This window comes from Sciurus carolinensis, chromosome 3 (genome assembly GCF_902686445.1).
Source record: "Sciurus carolinensis chromosome 3, mSciCar1.2, whole genome shotgun sequence".
Lineage (NCBI taxonomy): Eukaryota > Metazoa > Chordata > Mammalia > Rodentia > Sciuridae > Sciurus > Sciurus carolinensis.
The window spans coordinates 139,889,834-139,915,102 of record NC_062215.1 but is presented as its reverse complement, the minus strand read 5'-3'; the positions used below and the strand labels follow the sequence as shown (position 1 = coordinate 139,915,102).

The following is a 25,269-nucleotide window of genomic DNA, read 5'->3' as shown; positions in this document are numbered from 1 at the left end:
TTTTTCACCAATTGGTTTTGGTTTTATTTGGCAAATTGAGTCTGCTGAATGTTCCACCACTGACTTTTTTTTTTAAACAGGGATTGAACTGAAGGGCACTCAGCCACTGAGTTACATCCCCAGCCTTATTTTGTATTTTATTTAGAGACAGGATCTCACTGAGTTACTTAGCACCTCACCATTGCTGAGGCTGGCTTTGAACTCTCAAGCCTCCTGTCTCAGCCTCCTGAGTCACTGGGATTACGGGTGTGCGCCACCATGCACAGCTGATGTTTTTTCTTTTCTGTATCAGGGTCTAAACCTAGGAGTGTTTAAACACTGAGTCTTATCCCCAGCCCGTTTGTGTGTGTGTGTGTGTGTGTGTGTGTGTGCACGTATAATGCATATATATATATATAATATATATATAATATAATATATGTATTATACGCACACACACACACTGACCAGTTTTAAAGCACCCCTTTGCACTACAGTGAAGTTGCCTCTATGGGTTGTGTTTTGACTCTGACTGTGGTTTATTTCCCTTGAGCTATCTGTCTCTAGGGCAATTAAGTAGACCCTCTCTGGCCTGGCCAGTAAATGAAGTCAGAGCTACTGTCTGTGCATATATATATTTATATATGTTATATATATATGTTTTATTTGGAGATAGGATCTCTCACTGTTACTTAGGGCCTCACTAAGTTGCTAAGGCTGACCTTGAACTGGTGATCCTCCTGCCTCAGCCTCCTCAGTTGCTGGAATTATAGGCCTGTACCACCATGCCCAGCAATTTTTTTTTTTTTATTTATTTATTTATTTTACGTTTACATAGGGTAATGATGTTAGCAATTTTTTTTTAATCACTGCATTTAATCACCTGCCTGTGTCACCTGACACCATACACATACTACCTGAAGTACTTATTGTATGAAAAAAAAAAAAAACTTTTAGCCAATATTACTAAACCATGGGCTTACAAAAGAATATTGAATTCCTTACAATGGAATGAATGGAAATGAAAAAAGTAGCTAGAACCAGAGTAACTGAAATTTCTCTATAGGTGACAAGAGTCATCTGGGGTAGAAAGGGTTTAAGATCTTGCTTCAAATGCTTACTACTGAGTCTTACCCCAGACCTATAACATCAGAATTTCTTACTTATGCATGCTAAATTTGGAAAATTTCTTAGATAGTCTTAGAAGGTCAAAAGGGGTATTTAATATCATTGTAGCCCACCTTGGCACTCATCAGAATCGCCAGTAGCATTTTTAGCAACTTCAATTCCTTAGACCTCATGCCAGACCTCCGAAATGAGGATCTCTGAGTTGGCCTTTTGAAGTATTCCTTAAAAGGTTTATATCTGCACCAGGATTAGAAATTCAAGTTAAGAAGTCAAAATGTAATGAGAACCAGTATTTGTTGCATAATATTGACTTCTCAGAAGCTTTTTTAAGCAGTTTGTGGGCATCATTCCATTTAGTTCCTATCATCCTGGGTTATCTCCACTTTCATAGGTGCAGACTAAGGCTTAAGGAAGATCAGAAACAAATCCAGTGCCACACAGCTAGTAAATAAACAAGCCTAGATTAAACATAGGTCTGTCACATTCCCCATCTACCTTTACTGTCTTAGACATTATTTAAATGTGTGGCCATCGGTTGCTTTCTCAGCAATAACTCCTTCCGTTCAACATTCGATTCTGTCTTTGAAAGTCCTAGCACCACTCAGGGAAAGTGTTTTTCAGCTCAGATTTCCTTTGACTGGCTATTTATTATTCTAGGCTTTTTCAGTCAATGAGTCTCAGTATTCCCAAGACCTTCCTTATAATAAGCCAACTTCTGGTCCCTCTCCTTTCTGAGAGGATCCACTCTCTCCCTTGAGGGTGTCCCTTTTCCTCCTTTTTCATCCCTTCTAATAAACTCATGCTGTTACTTTGAAAAAAATAATAAGATAACTTCTATGCTTTGTCTCCTTATGAAGAGATCAGTATTATTGACAGCTGAGCTTTTTCCACCTATGAGCTAAGCCTAACCACCCTTAGAAAAACTCAGTGCAGTCTTGATAATGCTTCCAGAGAAAGGCATTGTTCCTTTCCTGCTAGGTTTCAAAATAAAAGGATTGCCCACTACAATTTTTTAAAAAATGTCACTTGAGTAACATTAGGAGAGACTTACTAGCTTACCACTCAGTGTGTTTTTCTACCATTTGTATAGAGGGTTTAATTTTCCAGTGCATTTTCACATCTCTTGCTGTTTTTTTTTTTTTTTTCCCCTTGTAACTCAGAGTCATTCCTGCACTGTAGTTTCTTTTCAGATAAAATACTTATAATCAAGTTCCATCAAAAGGAGTGACATGAAAGTTAATGAGTAAATGGGCTTAAAGTATCACAGAGTCTTGAATGAAAGGTACACACTGTTTTTACTGTCATTAATATAATGCAGCTCATCCATTACAGATCTGATGAGGAGCACAGACAGTAGCTTTGACCTCATTTACTGGCCAGGCCAGAGAGGGTCTATTTAATCGCCCCAGAGACAGACAGCTCAAGGGAAATAAACCACAGTCAGAGTCAAAAACAACCCAGAGAGCAACCTCACTGCAGTGCAAAGGGGTGCTTTAAAACGGGCCAGGAATGTTGTCTAGTCAAAATACGACATGGACACCAAGTCAAGGACCTTGAGAGGGGAATAAGTGACAGCCATGTTTAATAGATGAACCAAAATCTAGTGAAATTAGAGGGCAGCCACAAACCAGACACATGAATAAGTAATTTGCTAGCTGGCAGGTTTTGCATCCTCACACTCTGGCGGATGACAAGACATTCCTGAACACACGGGCAAGACTCATTTAACTCCTTGTAGATCATCCTTGGAAGAGTCATTTCAAGTGAGACAGGGAGCTAAATTAATGTCAAACCACCCAAAATATTCATGAGACAATTATAAATGTGTGTGACTTGTCTTAGGTGCTGCCTTTTCCTTCCTATAATTTAGTTTCTTTATTCCATCAAGTGGTCTTTTCAAATCATTTCATATTTCTCTTCTTTCTTATAATTCAGAGAGCTAAGGTTTTCGGTCAATGTTAATGTCTCTAAAGTATTTTCACAGGATAGTACTTCCACATAGAGACCCCTGAAATTATTATTTTCAAGTATAGCTGATTCTTTTTCTTTGTAGACTAAAAGAAAAGAGATCCATGTAATCGCAGTGTCAAAATGTCAAAAGACTGAAATAGGTTGAAAAAAAAGAAGAAAGAAAATACACACACACATACACACACACACACAAACCTTAAAGGCATCCATGCAGTCCTCAGCTTTACAAATCCTTGGCTCACATAAAATACATGTGGCATGCTGTAATTAACTAGTTACTCCTCTTGGAATGAATAATAATGCAATTATTCACCAAAAGCAGTGAAGAAGGGATAGTTTCTGCTTTCAAAAATGTGTTCCTTTCATTTCTATAGAAAGAAAAACCCTGGATTAATTTGCATAAGCTGCTAAAGCAGAGTGATGTGCAATTTCATCATTACACTATATGATAATTCTGTCACTCTTTTATCAGAGACATATTTTTCATTGAGTGGAAGTATCAATAAACTGACAAGTTGCTATCATGGTTAAATTATATTGGTGACAAAAACTGTATGTTCAATATAACAAAATGTAAGTAGCAGCCTGGCCAGTGGAAGCATCTCCTCATCACAGTTAGACACCAAAGGTTTTGAGGTCCTAGAGAGCTAGTAGCCTGTTTCTCTTGCTGTGGGAAGACAAAGAAAAGGAAGATATGAGCCTCAGTTGTTAAGGAGCTGCAGTCTCCTTCTTTGATGGCCCCACACGTGCCAAATAGGACAAAGGTAAGTGAGAAGTTTCATGACTCTATCACTGGTTATATCTCTTAGTTGTTAAACCAAAACTCTTGAGACAGAGAGTCATCTAAAATCAGAGGAATTATTGAGCAAGTATATAAATTTGAGAGAAGCAAAAAGAAGGACTAGGTCCTGGGATAGCTTAGCTAGTAACAGCAACAAAGTTAGAGAGCAATTGGGACTGTGTCTTTTATAGAGTGAAGAGTGTTTTCATAATGAAATCAGTTTAAGTTGTTTGCATTGATTAAAGATTATTGATTAAAGGGGTAGGATAACCTAAGCAGGAAAAATCTTGGGATAAATGGACAGTCCATTCTCAGAAGTACTTGGTGCTTTATGGTTAGTCGAGGTTAACAGTTGAGAAAGTTCTTTTCATAAGTGAGGTACAGTGACACCTAAAAATTCAGTAAGCTGAGGTCTCAGTCAAGCTTATATTTCCACACCCCTTTATTGACTACCATCCTCTAGTTCCTCCCCTCCTTTTCCCAGCCCCTTTACACTTAATTTAGGATATCTCAAAATGTTTCTCGGCAGTGCTGGTGTCTAGCACAGAGACTGTTTTTTTGTACTCCTTCCAACTCCATCTGGCCATTCTCTATTCATTCAACAAGCACTATCAAAGACCATAGAATACAAAATGTTGGGTAAAAAGATTTCAAAGATAAGTAAGATGACTTTCCCTTGAAAAGATTATGGAGAAGTAAAGATATAAGCTGTTAAATAGGCACATTAACAATGTAGTAAATGCCACCATGGAGGTAGGTGTGGTCCCACCACACAAAACATACACAAGTCCATTCACTACTATAAATAAGCAAAGCTCCTGTACTCCATGTACATGAACTTGCAAAAAGTTTCTGCTTCAAAGGAAGCAGACAGAGACTTGGAAAAGATTTACTGCTAAAATCCTCAAATTTTGTAGTTTCAATAGTCTATTGGGTGTATTATTTGTATATACGTGTGTATTTAAACATGTTTTTACGTGGAGCCAACTTTCTGTAGCATTTTATTTAAGGATAAAATTTCTGATTAACTGATATTTTAAGTAGTGAGATTAATGCCAATAAGATTGGTTATTCATTCACCAATATAGTCCAGTCATGTAAAAAAGGTTGAATCACTTGTTTGGGAAGATGGAGACTAAGAGTCAATATGAATTCATAATATCACATTAAATATTCCCAAGAATAGATATAGTGTGTTTCAAATTCTGTTCATCCACAAAGTATTCCTTTAATCAGTTAATGATAGGAATTTATATCTGTTCTTTTTCCTTGGACTTTCAGTGTGTAGAATAGTGCTGTCTCTGGCATCAAACTGCCTAGGTTTGAAACCAGGTTCTTTCCCTTAAAACCTCGTGACTTCTTCAATACTCAATTTTCTTATCTATTAGATGGAGACAGTAATAGTGGCTACCCTTCTTTGAGAACTTAATATTGTTACTCTGTTCACTTGTTTGATTTAGTTATCTGTTCAGCATGTACTCATGGAAAGTTTAGTGTGTCCAAAGTATTGAAAAGAGTAGAAAAGGCAAAGATAATGTAGTCTCTACCAATAGAGGTTAAAATGGACTTAGAATTTCAGACTATGATCTTGGAACCCTGCCTCTTTTTCTAATTAATAAAGCTTCTAACAGACTTAGATGCACAAAATACAGTAAATGATTATATAATCAGAGCTAATTGGTCTAATGGAAACAAATGATGGGTTCTTGGTAATATAGTCACAACATTTTCCTCTCCCCCAACTGAATAGTTTTTAAGCCATTTTAGCAAATCCTTGAAGCTTTTTCCATGTATTAAAAAAAAACACTCGCTTCATAAATTTCCTGTTTCCATTGATTGCTGACATTCTCAAGAAAGCTTTTTTTTTTAGTTTATTTTTATATTGATTTATTTATTATATTGCAAGTCCATCAAGTAGAAAAGAAAGAGGGAGGTAAAATAAAGGTACACAAAATAGTAAAAGGCCAAAAAGGCCCATGAGGGCGTGAAGTTTATGTCCCAGAAAACTACATCTTAACTTCATCTCAAGGAATCTCTGTCCTCCATTTGAGATAAGACTAAAATTCCGGATATCTCTATCTTTTTCTTGCCATTTTCTGAAAGTCTTTATTTGAGGCAGCAAGAGCTAGGAATTATCAAGGGGAAAACAAATCTTGAACGGAGGCCCTGAGCAAACACTTCTGGGAAAGGAAAGGGAGAAGGACAATGTGGGTGGCTGGAGGTGTGTGGGACTAAGACCAAATTGGTGAAACTGCAGGAAGAATCAGTAAAGGGGGAAAAAATAAGAAGTCAGCCAATTGGAGGAACTTTTTAAAAAATATCCTGAATAATTCAATTTGGGGTTATGGCTTAATTAAGTGGATTTTTTTTTTTCACTGAAATATTGATTCTGGTCATTTCAATTCAACCAAACTTTCTCTTTCTCTTCTCTTCTAATTTCATCATTTTGTTGTGTCAAATGAATTTCAGATCTGTCAGTTATTTCGAGTCCAAATATATTTGGTATGCATTCCTGAACTTCTTTGGGTGTAATTCAGAAATACTAGTAATGCCCTTGATATTTTACTTTACTTTTTAGATAGACAGATGAAACAACGTACTTTTCCTTTTTGCTAAACATTTATCTCCTTAAAAGGACTCTTGAAAATTAGACACATAATCAAACTTAAACTGACTTGATGGTAGAAAGAACCACCTTTATTTAAAATGCAAAAAATTCAACCTCCCCAGTTCTTCTTTATTTAATACACATAGTTAAGGCCATCTGACATACATTCTTTTATCTGAATCCTCTCTGAAAGGAGTAAAAGCTCTTTAAATACATAGGCAGCTCCCGAGCTCCAGTTTTCAGATGCCAAATATCAAACCCAGGTAGCAATGTTCCTTGACATCATAGCAGAGGTAGGAACACTGCTCCTCAATGAGTTAAGCATTTAGAGCTGGTTACCATCTGGCCTAGCTATTTGCTGCTAAATAGGTAAATGTAAAAATAACCAAGTACGCCTACAGCAATTATTTTGCAAAAAAAGAAAAAGAAAAGAAAAGAGAGAATACTGTGTCACTGCATGATCGCATTTCTTGCCAGAACTTTTAACAATCTAGGTAATGCTAACATGGATGATCTATGGAACACTTCCTTTCTTCAGTCAACAGACCCATCTAGCAGTAATTTCCAGAAAGTGAGTCAGGTGCCAGGATAACAACTTAAAAATACAAAATCCCAGGTTCTTCCCAGATTTATTGGGGCCCAGGGTTCTTCTTATGAATCTGTATATTTTAAAAGTTCTCTGGGAGATTCTAATTTGCAACTGGTGGCATTAGGAAAAAAAAGGTTAGCTTAACACATCTGTAAACCGGTCCTTGTTCTACAATTGACAAGCTCTCTGGTGTTATGTACTGTCTTGGTCTATAAAATGAATGCTGTGAGGATTAGATAAACCAATGTGTATCAAGAGCCCAACATGTGGTAGGCTGGTTGTTACTCTTGTCATTACATTGTGTTCCCAGCCAAGTAAAATGTACAGAAGCAAAATGTGTGATTCACAGCTTCAAAAGGCATATGATCTATTTAGGAAAATAATATAAACATTAATAATAATTTTAAATATGAATTTATATTCTAAGGCAGTAACAGGCTTGCACAAACACACCCAAAATCACAATATTCTGAATTACAAAATAGATTGTAATGCAACATTAATTATAAGAACCTTGAAAAATCATATGAAGTTTACCTCAAAATGTTTAATTCTTATAGTTTTGGTGACCTAATTATCATTAATTCACCAAATACTTGTTTAGATGCCAAAAAATTAAAATTATGAGTGACTCCCAACTCATATTTATTAATTTGTGATTTAATTTGAGAGGTAGAAAAAAGGCAGTGTATATCTTGGAAAAGGATCCATGGGATATGCTTCAAGGGGCCTAAGAGATTCCAGAATTTTATACAAATGGTTGTCTATATGAGTGTGGGCATTTCTGGGAAGCAATTTATACATTTCATTTGATTCTCAAAAGGTTTTGTGACACCCAAAAATATTAAGGACCACTGAACATTTTATGCACGTTCTTCTTTTGAAGAAATTTCACTCCTTCTTACTTTCCAAACAATGTACTTGTTTTCTTTTAACCACCATCTGAGTCACTTTCCTCAAGCTTTAAGCGCTGAGATACCCTGAGAAAGGAAGAAACAGTAAGATTACGTTCTAGAGACTCCAGAGCAGTTTCATGGTTTTTTCGGCCTATTCAAATTCTGCAGACATCAGCTTGGAAGTTTATGTGCACAATTTAAAAGTTCCAGGGCAGAGATTAACTGATGATCATCTTCTGAAGTTTTCTCTGTTCATTTTTTATCCATTCCTCAATCTTTTGAATTATTTTCTATTAGTTCTGTTTCTTTTCATCTCAGATAGAAAAGCACACAGAGCTTCCCTGGAAGCAAACAATTCAATTTTGCTGACCTGCATTCTGCCAAACTAGCAATTCTTCCATTTGTGTTTTATTTATAATGTGGTAACAATACTATTGATGTTATGTATTTTTATTTCTCTCTTCTCCCTTTAGGTGTGTGTGCAACATTGACTGTTCTCAAACCAACTTCAATCCCCTCTGTGCTTCTGATGGGAAATCTTATGATAATGCATGTCAAATCAAAGAAGCATCATGTCAGAAACAGGAGAAAATTGAAGTCATGTCTTTGGGTCGATGTCAAGGTAATGTTCATACCAAAATTCGTTTCAAAGAATGTTTTTAGTCCTTGTACAGAAATGAAAAGTGAAGATAACTCCTTATTAGGCAGCCATTTCGTTTCCGAAAGGCAGTTCTCATTTACAATGGATAGTATAGTCTACTACAGTGTTTGTGTTGATTATAGGTGTTTGAGGGCCTATCAGCAACAGTCCACAGTTTTTTCTATATAATGGGACTGTATTGTCACAGGGCCATGGACACAGAAGCTAACATTCAGAAGATAGCAGGCATTCTCCTTGCAAAGAGTGAAAAGAAAATCAAAAGCATTTTTAACAAAAAATCTGAGAATTTATTAGGAATCTTGAGATTAAAAGCAAATCATACTATTTTTATGTATTGATTTAGTAGAAATATTTCAAGTGTATTTTTAAGCAGGATATATAGACTGTTCTATTTCATTTTTTTATTCAAACCAAACATTTGAGGGATGGTTGATTTGTTATTCCTTTATTCAACTTATCTCAGTTATAATTATGAACTTTCTCCTTGTCTCAAAGTTTAGAAAACTGGCATTATTCTCTTACTTTCACACAAGCAGAAATATACTTTGGAAATCTTTGTACAAAGCTTGCTCAGAATTATAGTACAAGAAAAACTTTAACTGCAATGAAGATACAGCTTGGGAATATTTGATATTAGATATTTAGGAGATAGTTAATTAATATTTGTTATTAATTTTTTAATACAGATAACACAACTACAACTACTAAATCTGAAGATGGGCATTATGCAAGAACAGATTATGCAGGTACATAAAATTTTCTACTACAAAACATGAGCCTTTCTATAAAAATTATTAAGAACCATTGCTTTCTATTTATCCTAGATTGAACCTTGCAAGACTTATGATATGTGCTGGTCTTCTCTTGTTGAGTTCAAGTTTTCAATAGGCAAGAATAAATTTTTGTTCAAACAAATAACACACACTTTTTTTTTGCCAGAGTTAGAGCAATTGTCAAAAATGTCAGTAAGATATAATTAACTTGTTTTGACAGTTCAAATGGTACAAATGACAAAACATTTATCAAATTAATGGGCATCGATGGAAATTAATGCAATTTTTGGCAGTATATTATAATAAATGCAAATGTTCTTATTTGAATTTTCACAAAAGTCAACAATGAAAAAGTTTGCTAGTCTGAAAAGCTAGAAAGGATAACTACAAATAGTAATGTAGGCTGTCTCTTTAGATGCTAAATTAAAACAGTATGTATAATTTATTTAAAAAAATAAAATCCTTTAATTTATTTAGAAACTAAAATATAGCTACTCAGACATGCAAAATTATAAAAAAATCTATGCAAAAATATAAATCTTTTGCAACTATAGGATTTTATATTGAGAAATAGCTCTATCTAATATAATTTTCTTAGATTGAGAAATAATGTATGGGTATATAATTGGAATGTTGTCCGATTCTTAAATTTTATCGAAATTTTTGGTTAAAAATATAAAAATGAAAGTATCAAGGTTGATAATGACATGTAAAATGTTTTTAAACAGAATTTTCCATATAGCTATTAATAAGCAATTCTAACTATTATGGCTGATAATTAATAAAAAATAATTGTTATCTTTCAAAATATATATGACCATCCACTCTTTTTTCTGAAATTTCATTTCCTTTAATAATATTTTTGACATTATATTTATATATAGACTAAATCTCTTAGGATATTGAAAAAATTAGTTGATCATATGTTTTATTTGAAGATCTCTCAAATACCTCAGAATTTGGAAAGAACAAATGAACTCTTTTTAAAAATTTCTTTCACATTTTATCTTAATGTTTTCCAACATGCACATAAAACTCTCCATATGCCAGAAGCCTAGAGTTATCATGAACAATGATACATGGAAAAACTTTAGTTCTGCCATTATATACCCATTCCTTGAAAAGAATAGTACAGTGGTCAGTAAGTTTAATGAGAGTCAAGATAAACAAATGGATCTTCTACCCAGAACTCCTCACAAATCTTGCATTGATTATAAAATCCTTAAGAGATATGCATGTTTCATTTATAGTCATCCCTCCATGTCCATGAGCAATTGGTTTCAGGACCACTTCACAGAAAACCAAAATCCAAGGATGCTCAAGTACCTTACATGAAATGGGATAGTATTTGCAAATAACATAAGCACAGCCTACTGATAATTTATAATACTCAATACAATGTAAAAGCTATGAAAATAGTTGTTGTACTGTATTACTTAGGAAATAATGATAAGAAAATAACTCAGTACATGTTCAGTAAAATACAGCTTTTTTCAAATATTTTTGATCAATGATTGGTTGAATACTAGAATGTGTAACCCATGAATACAGAGGGCCATTTTTTATTTTGCTGTTTGTTGTCAATGGTTTCTAATATATGCAAAATACACACAAACATAGGTTGTGTACTATAAGGAACCCACATGTGTTTATTTTTCAAACCTAGTAACATTGATTTATACCTAACCCATTCCCATCCCCACTCCATCCTCTCTCTCCACCTCCATAGTATGTGAAATTAAATCCCCAAAATTGCATGATTTCATTTATAGTTTAACATACATCTCAAAAAGATCGACACTTTTTAAAAAAATTACAGTACCATAATCATACCTAAAATAGTTATAAATAATACCTCATAATACACAGTGTATAGCTAAATTATTTGATAACACATTTTGTGGCATATTATGCAGTACTAAAGTTCTCAGAAATGTACTTGAGGCATATTGGTCCACAGAAAAAAATATTAAAAATAATAAAACAGGGGGCTGGGGATGTTGCTCAGTTGGTAGAGTGCTTGCCTCGAAAGCAAAAGGCCCTGGGTTCAATCCCCAACACCACCACACACAAAAAAAAATTATAATAATAATAAAACATAGTAATTAAAAATTGAGTATAGTAATATAAGTTTAAGATTTTGGATAAATCAAATATAAATTTTATACTTTATTATAGATAATACTATATCTTGACAGTGACCAAGTCACTAATACTAACTATACTGAAAATAATTTTATATCTGTTTTCAAACCAATTCATCTGGGGGAAAAAAGTTTTAAATGCAACAGTCAGTGAAAATCTTCTCCATTGAATCGTCCTTCATTACACTAATAAGAACATCAAATTTTCTCCTGAGAAGGAACTCTTCAAGTTGATCAGCATCATGTGCAAATATACATGCATTTGTGAATTGTACCAATAAATATCATGATAGAGTTAACCAGTCTGTCAATGTTATTCAGGTTTCATATGTCCATTTGTTCATTTTTTAAAACTTTAAAACAATTTATTTGTTTTCCTTTTCTTTATATTTCTTTTATTTTTACAGACTGCAATTTGATTCATTGTACACAAATGGGGTACAAATTTTCATTTCTATGGTTGTACCTGATGTAGATTCACACCATTCATGTAATCACACATGTACGTAGGGTAATGATGTCTATCTCATTACACCATTTTTCATACTCCCATCCCCTGCCCCATCTCATTTCCCTCTCAAAGACAAATTTTTACTACAAAAATGTTTATACTTGGTTTTGGCTTCAAATAATCTCTGGTGTTCAGTGTTACTGTTTTTAATTGACATTGTCTCCTACCTTATCCCCTATTGGACACAGAAAGAAAAGAGAATGTTTTTAAACACATGCATGTGAAAACTATTTGCTCACTCAGTGTGGTTCAGGTTTTTCTAGTTTATCACCAAATTTATCTACTAAACCTCAAAGAAAACTTAAGATAAAAGTTTAAAAATACATGCTTGTTCCAATACAAATTTACAAAAGAAATACTAATGTCAACTGAATCTTGTAATTCCTAAACATTGATTGCATACTTAAAATTCCCCTAGAATATACTTTAGATAACTTTATCTTTATTAATGGTTTTATTAAAATACATTGTGTGTACCCCTTCAGAAATTACTTAGTCATTTCTTAGCTTCCAATGGTACTTACATTTTCCTGAGTTTTGGTACATATACTTTGGAGGGGAAAAAATGAAAGGAACCAAATGGAAAGTCAATATGTCATTGTGGTCTTAATTTACATTTCACAGGCTAAAAACTACCTAAAAAGGGAAAGCAGAAACTGTATGATTCACATTCCTAGAAGTTTGCTATGTGCTCACAGCTAATTTAATACCACAACCACTTTCCTCCTTAGACATCACAGACTCTCCCACCAGAGGGAAGTAATGATCCTAACACACTCTCATTTTCCCCTTATATTTCATTAAAAACCTTTACCAACTCCCTTCTTTTGTTCCTCTGAGTCTACAAAGTTAGTAATATAAGAACATATCCTTCTAAGTATAAAAATGGGTACCTTCTTTAAAGAGAACCCAAATCTTAAAAAGAAACCGAAATTATATCTCCTTAAAAAAAGAAAGAAAGAAAGAAAGAAAGAAAGAAAATCCAGCAAGATCAAGAAGGGTTTATGAAAAAGAAGAAAGAAAGGACAGGGGAAAAGAAAGAGAAAGGAGGAAGAATGAAGTGAGGCAGGGGAAAGAAAAGAGAAGTAAAGAAGCAAAGTAAGGAAGCAATCCTAAAATAAAATTAACATGTGCACTGGGCTACAGTATGTCTAACTTGCACGAGATATGCATTCCATAATCCTCACAGGCACATAAATGCAGGCAGCTCCAGGAAACTAAGGAATTTGCCACATCGTCCCTGCTAGTGTTGCTTTCTCTTTGCCCTTCCTGAGGTCTCTATTCTGCCCTCTCTCCCTTAATGAGACCCAAGTTGCTGCTGAGTCTTGAATCACGGCTTTGGGTGCCTGTTTCAAAGCCTAATGGCAAGCTCCCTGCTAGATGAGCTAAACAATTTAATGTTGCTTTCCCTTCATCAGTCTTAAGACGTGGGCTTAGATTGCAACCTGTGCCCTCTCCTACAGAAAGGTTCAGAGAACACAAATTTTATAAAACCACAAAGCCAGGGTTTCTGGGCTTTCCACTATTTTAAATTGCTAATAGTAAATTTTCCTTCTAGAAATTTAAAGTAGCAAATGTTTTATGCCTCTGGAAACCAGAAAACTTCCTCAAAGTAAATGTAATGTACATACATACATACATATACATTAGTATATATTTATCCCTATCATGTCTTCTAATGAAAAGAAAATGAAGCTTAACCATTTTCTTTCTCTTCATTTGATATATGTATTTTATGATTGTGCTGATTTTTTGTTTAAAAGTCTGGATGAGCTTCAGAATATGGGACTATATCTTTTTCCAGTAATAATGTACTTAATTCTATAAGGTGTTAAATGTTTAAAAAAAAAAATGGAGTTCAACTCTTGTTTTTTTTAATCATCTAGAAAGTAAACTCTATTTTATTTTATGACTTTCTATACCAGTTTTCAAAAAGGATTTGTAGTGTTTTATAATTAAACTATATTCAATGAAATTGTTTAAGCAGAAATTGAAAACATAAAAACAGAACCGTTAGGAAAAATAAATATATCAGCAATGTAAACCATTGCAGTTACTGCATTTAGCCCCGAGATTTCTTGAAACCAATATAAAACGAGAAAGTATGATGGAGTCAGTTTATTCCACAAATAGTTATAGAGTCCCTGCCACATGCAGACACTGTCTGGCTTCACAAATGTGAACAAAATCAACTTAGGTCTTTGCTAAATGGAACTTAAGTTTTCATATTCTAATATAAATATAAAAAATAAATTCAGAGACCAAAAATGAAGTTTCTCTATGGTAAATTATATCGGAATTATTTAGCATAGATCTTTTTACAAAGCATCACTGGAAAACATAGAATGGATAAAGTCCTCAACATTGACTTTTATGAAACACATCAAAAGGCTCTTTATAATTTTTCTACTCATTTTGGGAGATTTTTTAAAATCCATTTTTGATAACTTTCTAGAGCATAGCATTGTATATGTACAATTCAATGATAGTGTTTCTTTGGGAGACTAAAGTAATGAATTTCATTCATGTATATTTCCAAATTGGAAAGAATAAATAGTGCAGAACACTAAGGAAAATGTCTGAGAGGGAAAGCATACCTAGCTTATTTTTCTCAGGTTTCTATGGGTTAAACAGGAATGGGATAGTAGAAGAGTCAGAAAGCCTGAGTAAGGATAAAGAACATATGAGGTGATAAGAGGTCCACAGGGAAAGAAATTTACCATTTTTAGTGGATATTAATTTGAATAATAAGTCCCAAGTTTGTGCCTTCAGAATTGAAGCAGTGATTTCCTGCCTGAGTCCAGCTGGCTACATGCATGCATGGAGTCCATGTATCTTATTTGTTGAGCATTTCATGATGCCACTTCATGAGTTCTTAAAATATTTAGGAAGGATTAATCTTTGTAAAACTTTCTCTTTAGAAATCCATTTCTTATTTTTAAGGAATAAGTTATTAAGTTATTAAACTCAGGTCTGAAATATGGAAGAAAGAAACCAGAAAGATATAGCTAAACTAAATTCTACCCATCCTATTAATATTCCATCGACCCATTTTTCCACATTAAGCAGAAACTGACATCTCGAAAGGGTATCTAGATAGTATAAGTGAATTGTCAAAATAACTTGTTCTCTGTAGAAGCCATTGCAATTTACAAAGCCTTTTCACATATATTGTCTTCTTCAGTCCTGTAACAGAAATGTGAGGGAGATATTATATGCATTTGACAGGTGTGAAATGGAAGTTTAAGAAGATTAAGTAAAAAGAGTGCATGATAGAGCTGTGGTTCAAGCCTTCATTGCTTCATTGCTAATTTCAGAATCCAGCAAGAGTGATGGTCAAGTACCAGGGAAGAAGTACCACTGCTTAATATTTTGGGGGACTTTGCTACTGTTCTGCACCCCAAAAGTTAACCCCTTGAGAGTTCCAGACTCCAAAACATTTCACTAAGATGTCTATGTTGCTGTGAGATACTTTTTGGAGTATCCAAAAAGTACTCCAAAAAGTGGTTCTTTTCTTTGAACTTATGTCTGTGTATTCTCAGCATCCTGTAAGGACTATTTTGTTTGGTTTTTAAATTCTCCTGCTCTGATTCATATTTCTCCACATAGACAAGAGAAAGCAAATGGAACAGTGTTTGCTGAGAAATCCTACATTAATAATAAAAAAAAGTCTCCAACCTCTTTGTGATACTTTGCAGTTTTACGAAGGTCCATTCACATTATCTCATTTGTTCTAATGTCAACCAATAAAACAGGGTTACACACACGAGGGGAAATAAAATTCAGGCTCAAAGAAGCTAATTGGCTAACCCAGAACTGATCACAGTTTTTTGACATATTGACCATCCACCTGTGCAAATAGGTGCTTGATTTGCCTAATATTTGCCTCAGTTGCTCTTCCAGTAAACATGCATAGACAGGACTATCAAGTGGTTTCATATCATATTTATAACATGAATTAATTCAGTCATGTGGCAAAAATCTACATTTAAAATGGAAGCTTTTTCCATTTGCTCATGAACACAAGGAGCACTTCACTGGAAAGCACATTATGTCTGGGCCAATAATTTGATCTGTAGGAAATAAATAAATAGCAAATGCAGGCAGCAGCTTGTAGCACAAATATTGGTATCAGCAGTGAAATAAATAAAAATGTTTGCCCAGGCTATTACAGTGCCACTAGACTAGCCTAGAATATTTAAGCCCAGGAAATGAATTAAGATGTCAAGATTTTCTCAAGATTTCTGAGGGAAAGTGTCTCAATTCAAGTATTTTCCCCTCTGGGATTTACATTAGAGTGCTGCAAAATTCATAAAGCTTTCCATGAACTCTAACTCACAATTTTTCCTGCTCTCTTGAACTTCTGTGCTTTCATTGTTTTCCCCATAAAATCATGTAGCCAGTCATCTGTAATATTATGTTATGTTCATAGTTATAGATAAACACAGAAATGGTATTTGCAATACAGATGAAGTTTCACTGCTAAAGAGTTGCCTTGGGCCCTCGTAGACACTCTGGAAAACTTTGTGTTTATGCCCCAGTTCATAAATGCATCCTGCATCATTTATGCACACTTTTTCCTATTTGAAATGCTCTTTTCTGAAACAAATTGTTCACCTGGAGGTGTTACTTATCTTTCTACCTTTCTCTTCCATAAATGTGTGGCAGCTGGTTTAGAGGCAGGACTGAGTTTAGACCAGTCCAGGTTAAATAGACATGCTAATATTACCTATTTAACCTGCAGTCAATTAGTTGACCTTTCTGGACCTCAGTTTCCTTATCTGTTCAATGAAAATAGTAAGGTTAGTTCCAAAGGATTGAATTTTAAATTAATAGACATTTTTTAAGGTATCAGCAGGCAGCTAGTGAGGTACCTGTTATTATAACTTCCCTTTTGGTCTGAAAATCAAAAAGAATTTACTTTGATGGTAAACATGACACATTCTGTGGGACATGGTCTGGCCATGTAGGTGCTCAGAGTTTTTACACATATATCACTATTTAAGGACTCAATTAAAATAGGTGTGCAGGGTTATTTCCTACCTAAACCATAAAACAGCTTGTTGCAAAGGACCTTGGCTGACTTTTTAATTCATTTTTAAAGTAATACTTTGAGCACTTATTTACATGTTTTTAACACATTGATATGTCTAAATTTTCATGCACCCAATATTTCAATTTTCCTACAATGTAATTTTTATATGGTATATTTTGGTCATTTAATAAGACCACAATATTCTTGCAACATGAGATTTAAATAAAAATTTAGTAGGAGGACACAGAATATAACAGAACTGCAAAATGATGATATAATTTATATTTCTTTTCAATTTGATCTTTAAAATTAGTTATTTCTACCCCAGAGTATATATTTGAGGACCTACATATTTGTTATTTAGAAGAAACATGCTATAGGTGACCAAGGAAAAAATACATGAAATATATAGTTTCATATATAACTATGAAATGAAATATATAGTTTATTTCTGTTTGTGCAAAACATTATTTTTCACTCAGAAATGTTAATGCTTACATGTTGATTATTAACACGAGTGTATCTTGAGGAGTGAACAAATATTTTTTAATAAAATCTGATCATAAAAAATAAAGCTCTGCTTAGCATAGAAGAAAAATAAGGAAAAGCTCTTTGAAATCGAACACCCAAATATTATTAGTTAAAATGCCCTAATTCTCCACCTTAATTCATCTTTTTCACCTCAAGTATGTTATTTCTGTTCCTAGGAAGAGCAGGATAAGTATTCGTAGAATGCATAAAACTGAAAGAGAAATAGGTGTGTCCTGACACTCTGTATAATTTCAAGACACAATGTTTTCCACAAAACTAGTAAACAGAATTTAAGTAGTCTCAAAAAAAAAAAAAAAATGTTCAGAGCACTTTGATTTGTTGCTTTGGTTAATGAGTTTGATATGCCCCAAACACAGAGCCCACATTGTCAAGTACATTAGAAATTCAGTTTTCACATTTTGACAATTTGAGACTGTGTACAAACATAATCAACCACATATATTTAAAAATACCTGCAAAACTAAATCTTGCAGAGGAACTGCATTTCCAAACAGTTGTTTCCTCCAGTTATTCATTTGGAAAACAGTTACTCTTTGGGTGTGATTGAGAGGTATCCAGCATACGGGCCATACTCCCGGCAGAGCAACTGTGTGAAAACCAGTGATAAGACCTGAGAAAAGTGCTGGTCTAATAATATGGATAGTGATCAGCAAGGAGGACAGCACTTCACCTGAGTCCTGAAGTGCAAGGGAGAGAGGACACAAAATATGTGGAACACAGTTCTGGGTGAGTTGTAAAAGGTTTTGGATGTTCAGAACTGAAAGACAGGTATACTCAAGAGCAGAGAACCAACAAGGACAAACATCTTGGGTATGATGACTCAGTGGAAGATGGGTAACTGGCACAGGATAGGAAGAACATCATACTTCAAATATTGGCCAAATTCATGATGAAAGCAGGTAGAGTTCTTAAACTTGTAGACTCAGAAATTTAAGGTTTGGCCACACCAAAAGTCAGCTTCCCTCCATGATGAACTCGCATCAACCAAATTTAATAAACTTAATGCCTGAGCATTGATGTGCAATGAGAAAAAATTGCCTAGAGGACTTCTATACACTGACCACTGTAGTCGCCTCCTAGAATTAAATTCTCTGACAAGTCCAGTGAAAATGAGGTTACTTAGTAAGCTAAATAGAGCTCTTATGCTTTAGATGTTTAAGGCACCAAGCTAAGAAGTCTGATACAAATGTCTACACAGTAGGGATACTTTTGACCTCAAATCAGTGTAAACAGCATGTGTCCTTGACTAGGACCTTCTCTTCATGGTCAAAACTTGCACTAACACTGTTGGCCTGTGTGACTCTCTGTTGTCTGAGTTACCATTTCTGGGCATCCACCCAACCAGTCTATCTGCTTTCCTACATATAGTAAATTTAATCAAGGTATAGTGAGGCCTGTTCTCCTGTTCTGAACAAGCCTGAGGAAATCTTGCTCACTTCTGAGCTTCTCTGGGATCTCTTGCTCAACAGTCCCCAAGAAATGTCAGTATTAGTATATAACTCAAGTCATACTGGATGATACATCCTACGAAAGTTTTTACACGAAGTTAACTTTGAAAGTCACAATATAATCCAAAGAGGTTTGACCAATAACAAAGAAAAAAATGAATATGGTTAGAAACAGTTTTTTTTCTAAGGTAATTTTTGGCATTTGTGCTGATACATGTCCTCTATGATGAAATTATTAATGTTTAACTTCATAAAATATGAACATAATGAAATCTATTAATTACCCCACATAGAATGAGATGGAGGGTTTTGCCGAGGGCTGCTAATGCTATATTGCTAATGTAATATTTGATAGTGTTACATAATGTATCTATAAAATATATTCCAGACCAATAAAAAAATTGCTCTGCTTTTAAACTTTCTTTCATACTTTCTGAGGCTCAAAGCTGTGTATCATACATTAGAAAATGTCCTCCCCAGAGTATGCTTTAAAATTCTATTTAATAATAAAAATAAATGTTTACCTACACAAAAATTTCATAATGTTTTTAAAAATCATTCAGAAAATGAAGACTGAAAACCAGCTCCATTTCTCCTCCAGAAATTAGGTATTCCAGAGTGCTCATGTTATTTAGTTTATAGACGTTAAACCAACAAGCAATTAGTGTTTTGCCAGGGAGTACATGTCCAAATTCACTTCTGCAGATTGATTGTCCATGTACTGTCGCAATTATTCTACAAATCTTACACTGCTAGATTTTTTTCCTGTTTATTTTTCTGTTATTTAAAGAGCCCCTATGGAAATTGAAGGTTTTCAGTTGTTCAGAATAAGCTCTGAGCAAATGCCATTCCTGTCCGTACACCCCTGCCCACTTACCCATCACCCACAATTGGCACATCTGCCCATATTATTGGTTTATGGCTTTTAATGAAAAGTAGCTATGAAAGCATGAGGAAGAATTAACAGGCAGACTATCTGTAGAAGAACCAACAGGAAAATTCTCTGTAGTTTTCATAAATGGTTCACATTGTGTTCTGTACCTAGTACAATCAATAGTAAGCATACCATCTTTTTGACAAACAGTCACTAACACATATCCAAGTAAGTCTTCAGTAATATATTCTAGAATTGAAGCTGGTTGCTTCCTGCAACTTAGCATGCTTCTAAGTTCTTCACCTTAGCCATGAATTGATAAGTGCTCAGGAAATAGCTAATTGTAATGTTATCCTAAGAAAATCATTATCATCTTCATTATAATCATGATTATCATCATCATCATAATCATCAGGGAAAAAAAATACCACTGGAATTGGCTCACTTAGTTCATTCCAAAACAAACTAGAAATTACATGTGTTATCTGTTGTTTTGGATTCTCTAAGAGGCTATTCTCCAATGATGTGAATAATCATATTTATTTCCTAATTTCATTTGGATTTTAGAACAAATGACTTACAAATGGCATTTTGTAGGAGAAAGAGCTCGGAATAGGAATGCAGAAATTCTTGTCTCAGTTTCAAAATGCCAGAAGTGCCAAGGTTTAGAAATCCTGCCTTATGAGACTAGAAATGATAAGAAAGTACATATTAGGTGGGGCCTAGGAGGCAGGGGACATTGGAGTCCAAAGCTGGGCCTCCCTAATCACATCTCCATTTTTCTTATTGCGCAAAAAGAGATACAATCACAGATCAAGGTCCACTGACTTAATCCAAGTTCTTTTTCATCTTGCTGCTTCAAATACATACTCACTTTTCTTAAATAATAGTTGACTCATAATAGAAGTGTAAGACTCCACGAATAAAAGGGAATATCTGTTTCTACAAAGAATTATGAGAATGATGAAGTCATTTGGCTGAAGAGGAAGCTGTACCTGTAGTGACCATAAAATGTTGAGAAGTCTCATGATCCTAAACTCTTCGGCAGTATTGCTAACTAGTATTCTCATAACCTGGGCCCTGCTTCGCTTCTATTAAAACCTATACCCTCTTCTTTTTCATATTAGCTGTTTCCTACAAATACTAACTAAATTGCTGAACCAAACACTACCCATTTGGAAAAAAAAAATTCTTCTAATGATGTTCTTTGAGAAGGCAATAGCAATAGTTTCAAAACTTCTTTTTATTATCTGCACATCTCCTCATTATAAATTTTTGTAAACCTTGGCTCATAGAAATACATTTAAAACCAACTGGCTAAATTCTATTAAAACATTCAGCAGAAATTCTTAATGCTGGAGTCATTGTGTTGTTCATAGAACAAAATATTTGATACAGCTTGAGAACTCAAGTGTTTATGAAAACCTTCATAGCCAAAACAAAAGGGGAACTTAAAGATGTTTCTTAAATAGCAGTTTAGCACTCAACTGTTCTGTGCCAATTCTCCAGGGAAGGATGCAAATGTGTGATACAATTAGGTTGGTCCCAGGCACAGACCCTCCTCAAAACAGGGAATAAAGCTTGCTATATCAGTATGTTGCCTTACCTAGTGAAATAAAGTTATTGGTTTTGCAACAAGGACAATGAGGATATTTGTTTAAAAAGACAATTTGAAAAAGTAGCAAAGACAACAGGAAATGATAAATGAGCCAGTCTTTGCTACAGTAATTACTTTAGCATTGAAACAAATGAATAACTTTCACAGCTAAGCTATTTGCTCTCTTACATTGTACAACTACCTGTTCATTCAATATGTGCTCCATGGCCCTTTTTACTGGAGAAAAATACCTGAGAAGGAGAGGTTGGTAAATAAATTGTCTGAGAAATTTGTGTTAATGTTTTGAAAAAAACTTATGATGTCTGATATCTGTTGTAGAAACAGAACATCTCTGAGAGGTAGAATGGTTGGTTTTAGTTTTGGTTTTGGTTTGGTTTATTTTATTTTTTCATCTATGCCAGTTCAGTGTGAAAAGTTGTCATTAATAAGGAAATTGAGGTAAATATATATGGTATAGAACAGGTGAATTAATGTACAATTATCTGTAATTTATTAAATGTTAGCTTGTTAGTATCTACTGAGGTGTATGGAAAACACGAGGGACAAGTTATCAAAAGACCTAAATTCTGAACCTAGTTGCTCAATTTACAAATATTATAAAACCAGGGGAAGTTGCCTAACCTTTATGAGAATCATAGAAATGAAGGTAACATCTTTTCTGTCTTTATCACATGTTTTGACCAAGAAAGCCCTTGTGAAATGTGACTTACTCTATACTTATAAGGAATTATTATTGGAAAGAAATTTAAGATATGGATGCTTTTCATTTTAGGATTTTTTCATATTGTAATCAAATTTTTGTTTATTTTCATGATAGAAATAATTATTTTGTTTGCAAAATAAAATTTGATTTAACTTTAACAAAATTCAAACTGAATATTTTAAAATTTTAGATTCCCATTTCTGTGTGTCAGTTCACTAAATGTGTATAACAAGTGGATACAAAAAAATTGGATGAAAAGACCCTTGGGTTTCATCTTCCTTTGACTATATATAAAGCTTTTAATTTATGCCCCCAGGTCATTCTGTTCTCTGCTGATTGGCTTAAGTCTCATTCAGACTCAATTTTCCCAAAGCAGAAAAGTTGTTTGGGGCAACAATTTATATTATGACAATAAGTTGTATTTCCTCCTAGCCCCTTTAACTTGTCCCTAAGACAAATGCATGCAAAAGATCACACATCTTATCCATGAACCCAACATGTGTAGAGTGTTTCACACTTTGAGTAAAAATTGTTTTAGTTTCAGACAATATTATTTAGCCTGTGAAAGAAAACAGTTACAAAGTTTAAGTAAAAGTGTATGCCAATTAAAATCTTTAATTAAAAATGTTAACAGCACATTCCAGATAAGATACATCCATCATTCCCACATTTCAAAATATGGGATTTCATTGAGAGATTACAAATAATCAGGACAAGCATAAACCTTTCAAGTACTGCAAAGAAGGGATTTTTAAGTTGAAATTCTTGTCCTTTCCTTTGGTAAACAGAAAATAAACAATCAATCTGGTGTTCATGAAAATTAAATTCTAGCCCCCTCCTCACCATACAAATGAGCTTTCATCCTGTTTTTAAATTTCTTTGGAGAAATAGATTTTCTCCATTGTCTTAATCACCTAATCCATCAGTTTATAATCCTTGATTATTTTTAAAAAGGCAATGTGCCTTTTTTAATTAACAAATTCTTCTGTTGGGACTTGATTTCCAAAGGTGCCCTTCATTCCTTTAAAAAGAAAGAAAACAAACTTTGGTAGTTTACCTCCATAGGTTATATTACTTTTACTTATCATAATATTTTCAGTACATGGGCTACCCAGGGTTTAGCAAAATACATCTACAAACTATTATTAGACTTTGGATTTAATTTTGAGCCTTGAAATAGCATAGTTCATTCAATGCTCTATGTGACATTTTAAAAACCTCAGCAAACAGTATTATTCTTGGAAAAGAAAAGCTCTTTCTTACTAGATTCAGCATTTAGAAACAATATTGAATTGATTTGAATCAGAAAATTGTCTCTGAAAACCTGAAATGAATATAAACATTAGGCAGATGATCTCACCTCTTATTTCCTGCCTTAGTCTTGTTCTGTTTCTTTTGAGTAGTTCTTAATATTCATTCAAACTTTGTATGTGTTTGAATGCATCCCAAAGCCAGAATTTGTTCTTGCTTTCATTAGAGCTGAGTCTTACTGCTTTCTATACTTCAGAACTGTGCAAGGCTCCTATGCCTTGGGGTAGAGTCCTCTTAATAAGAAGCATGTTATCATCATGCGACCAGGCACTGTCATCTCATATGTCAAGATCACTTGTATATTTTACTACCATTTCTTCACCCCCAAAACAAAAACGGAGCACTAAGGTGAGGATAGCTCTCCTGCCTTACCCTTCAGGCAGGATTCTTACATTCCTTGGAGTGACAAAGGTTCATATCCCTCTTTGCCCTAGGAGAGAAAGGGTGAAAAAAAGACTAAGATGCATCATTAATCATGCAAACTGTCGACTGCAACACTGCCAAGAAAATGATCATCCTCGTGCCACCCATCAATATTCCTGACACCTGTCTAAAAACTCAGGTCATGCATATCCATCTGCCTTTAGAGACGTGTCAATGAGCAAACATCCCATCACTATTTTTAGGGTCATGTTAAAATTATTCATCACCTGCCTGTCCGTTCATTCAATTTGTCATATTATCCTAATCTACCAATGTCTATTACTGGTCATCTGCCCTTTGCATTGTGTTTTTAAAGCATTAGAGTGTAGGATGTTTTTGAAACTGTCAAATATATAAGGAGTTCTTCTTTTCCTATTCGTATCCCTTTAATTTCTTTGGTTTGTCTGATTGCTCTGGCTAGAGTCTCAAGGACGATGTTGAATAGAAGCGGTGAAAGAGGGCATCCCTGCCTTGTTCCAGTTTTTAGGGGGAACGCTTTCAGTTTTTCACCATTTAGAATGATATTAGCCATGGGCTTAGCGTAGATGGCCTTTATAATGTTTAGGAATGTTCCCATTACCCCAATTTTTTCTAGTGTTTTGAGCATGAAGGGATGCTGTATTTTATCAAATGCTTTTTCTGCATCTATTGAAATAATCATGTGATTCTTAACTTTAAGTCTGTTGATATGGTGAATGACATTTATTGATTTCCGAATGTTGAACCAACCTTGCATCCCTGGGATAAAACCCACTTGATCGTGGTGCACTATTTTTTTAATATATGTTTGTATGCGATATTTAGAGGAACCTGGAAATTCCACCAGAAAACTTTTAGAACTCATAAGTGAATTCAGTAAAGTAGCAGGTTACAAGATCAATGCTCATAAATCCAATGCATTTTTATACATAAGTGATGAATCTTCAGAAAGAGAAATTAGGAAAACTACTCCATTCACAATAGCATCGAAAAAAATAAAATACTTGGGAATCAATCTCACAAAAGAGGTGAAAGACCTCTACAATGAGAACTACAGAACACTAAAGAAAGAAATTCAAGAAAACCTTAGAAGATGGAAAGATCTCCCATGTTCCTGGATAGGCAGAATTAATATCGTCAAAATGGCTATACTACCTAAAGTTCTATACAGATTCAATGCAATTCCAATTAAAATCCCAATGATGTACCTCGCAGAAATAGAGCAAGCAATTATGAAATTCATCTGGAAGAATAAAAAACCTAGAATAGCTAAAGCAATCCTCAG

At 34.2% G+C, this 25,269-nt stretch overlaps 1 protein-coding gene and 1 non-coding gene across 3 annotated transcripts in view; both read left to right on the top strand.

The window, feature by feature from the left end:
- The window catches only part of Tmeff2 (transmembrane protein with EGF like and two follistatin like domains 2), a 242,901-nt gene that overhangs the window by 184,287 nt on the left and 33,345 nt on the right, over positions 1-25,269 (top strand). For both annotated transcript variants that reach the window (XM_047547711.1, XM_047547710.1), the window contains exons 6-7: positions 8,426-8,574; positions 9,300-9,359. In XM_047547711.1, the coding sequence (XP_047403667.1) occupies positions 8,426-8,574; positions 9,300-9,359 (209 nt within the window). The remainder of the gene's footprint in view (positions 1-8,425; positions 8,575-9,299; positions 9,360-25,269) is intronic.
- On the top strand, positions 11,380-11,452 carry Trnas-cga (transfer RNA serine (anticodon CGA)). The gene has a single exon. It is a non-coding gene; the product is annotated as a tRNA-Ser (tRNA).